The sequence below is a fragment of the Penaeus vannamei genome, chromosome 21 (assembly GCF_042767895.1).
Source record: "Penaeus vannamei isolate JL-2024 chromosome 21, ASM4276789v1, whole genome shotgun sequence".
NCBI classification, from domain to species: domain Eukaryota; kingdom Metazoa; phylum Arthropoda; class Malacostraca; order Decapoda; family Penaeidae; genus Penaeus; species Penaeus vannamei.
Window position 1 is genome coordinate 8,203,861 of NC_091569.1, and position 1,736 is coordinate 8,205,596.

General features: G+C 31.4%; 1 protein-coding gene across 2 annotated transcripts in view; it reads right to left on the reverse strand.

Moving 5' to 3' along the window:
• Positions 1–1,288: 1,288 nt before the first annotated feature.
• The window catches only part of LOC113809993 (tRNA-splicing endonuclease subunit Sen34), a 3,297-nt gene continuing 2,849 nt past the window's right edge, over positions 1,289–1,736 (reverse strand). For both annotated transcript variants that reach the window (XM_027361678.2, XM_027361676.2), the window contains exon 2: positions 1,289–1,736. This exon is cut by the window's right edge and continues 861 nt beyond it. In XM_027361678.2, the coding sequence (XP_027217479.2) occupies positions 1,593–1,736 (144 nt within the window). In that variant the 3' untranslated portion in view covers positions 1,289–1,592.

Here is a 1,736-nt window from a genome sequence, read left to right on the forward strand (position 1 = left end):
TCCCTATCTGATCAAACATTAGCGTGTAGCCATTGAACCTATCTGTGCATCTTCCTGAACTCCAAATTACCCAGCAAGACTTATTTTAACTGGAAAACATGTATGGTTATTTGAGAGAAAATGTGTCATGTAAAGGTAAATCATATCTAGTCAGTGTTGTCACCTCATCTTTAGAGTATTGAGTTTGTCTTTGAAAGTGATCAATCTATCTGATTCCATTATTGTGCCATATATTTGCATTTTTAGCTTATTATTGGCAATATTTTGTGACTAGATGAGTAGTATTTAACCCCTGGAATCTTATGGATCAGCAAAAATCGTACCAAGGGTTCATAAGCTAAGTTGAATAATGAAAGAGGTTCCATTTTAAAATATGGTATTCTCTAATGCAGCCATTTACTTACTTCCATAGGTAACTTACTGAGTAGAAAGACCTTTCAAATACAATTTGGTCTCATTCATGAAAAAAGGATCTGCCTTACACCAGCCCTTATAATGGGTGTATTAAAATCCGTACAAACCGTATTGTTCTCAAGAAAGGTTGATTTTAAAGATACTGGGGAGCAGTTCTCATTTGTATACTATGATTTGATATATTTCTCTGCCTAGGGCTTTGCTGAATTTAATTGATATTATTCATTTCTTCTTGAAGTTTAATATCAAGTTAGTTCCATTTGCCTTTTAAGACCAGCTCAGCTGTTTCTATTTCCTGATTAAACTTTGAAGCTCTGGCTCCTGTCTCCAACTCAGCCTTCTTTTAGAGTTCCTCTAACCAAATATGAAGTAACTTGTTGCATTGCTTATACATGGTACAATCATGATAATGTTTTTAATATAACTGTTAACAGAGAGTGTCTTCCTTTCATGTAGTTACTGTCTAGTAGCTTGTCATGTGATATTTTTTCAATATCCCTTTTTTTTTCTTTTATTGTAAACTATGCTACTTTTCCTTTATATTTAGATACTCAGTAAAATTTCTTATAAAGGTAGTTTTGTTCTTGGACCTATCTTAGTGTTTATTGCCATTGATATTTTAACATGTTAATTTCAGAATACGCAATGTAAACTTTCTTCCCAAAGCACCCATGGACTTTCTGACAAAACAAATTTATGAACTTTTATATCCTGTTGTGAAGTTTTATGAATGGGATTTTGTATATCACAGTATAATATTGCCTTTTAAGATGTTGCTCTTCATATTTTTACAGAGCCAGATTAAAAGATCAAAAACAGTAACATTTAAATTTTTTCTTCATATTACTGGAATGCAAGGGGGAAAATACAGTACTAAAAGTTTCTTTCATTTATGTAATGCATCACTGTATTACAATTTCTGACATAAGGAAAATTACCTTAAATGTATTTTTTCCCAAAGTATTGTAATGTAACAAAACCACAATACAGATAAATTTTCATTTCAGAGTATACTTGAAAAGTTAGTTCTCTCAAATCTTGACAAATGTCTAAGTATTAAATGAAGATCTTTCATAAATATGATAACATAACAGCATTGATACCAATAAAGAGTAAAAAAAAAATATATATAATATCTTTCAATTATACAGCAATTAAGAAGAAGAAGAAGAAAAAAATCAAATTTCTCCATTTACATGATTTTCTCCTTCTACCCACTGGTAAGACTGATATTCCACTTTCTTAGTTGAGCCAAGGCTTGCAACCACTAAAGTCTTTTTAGTTGATGTGCCTATTCGAGACCAGGTCACAAGGTCATGGAT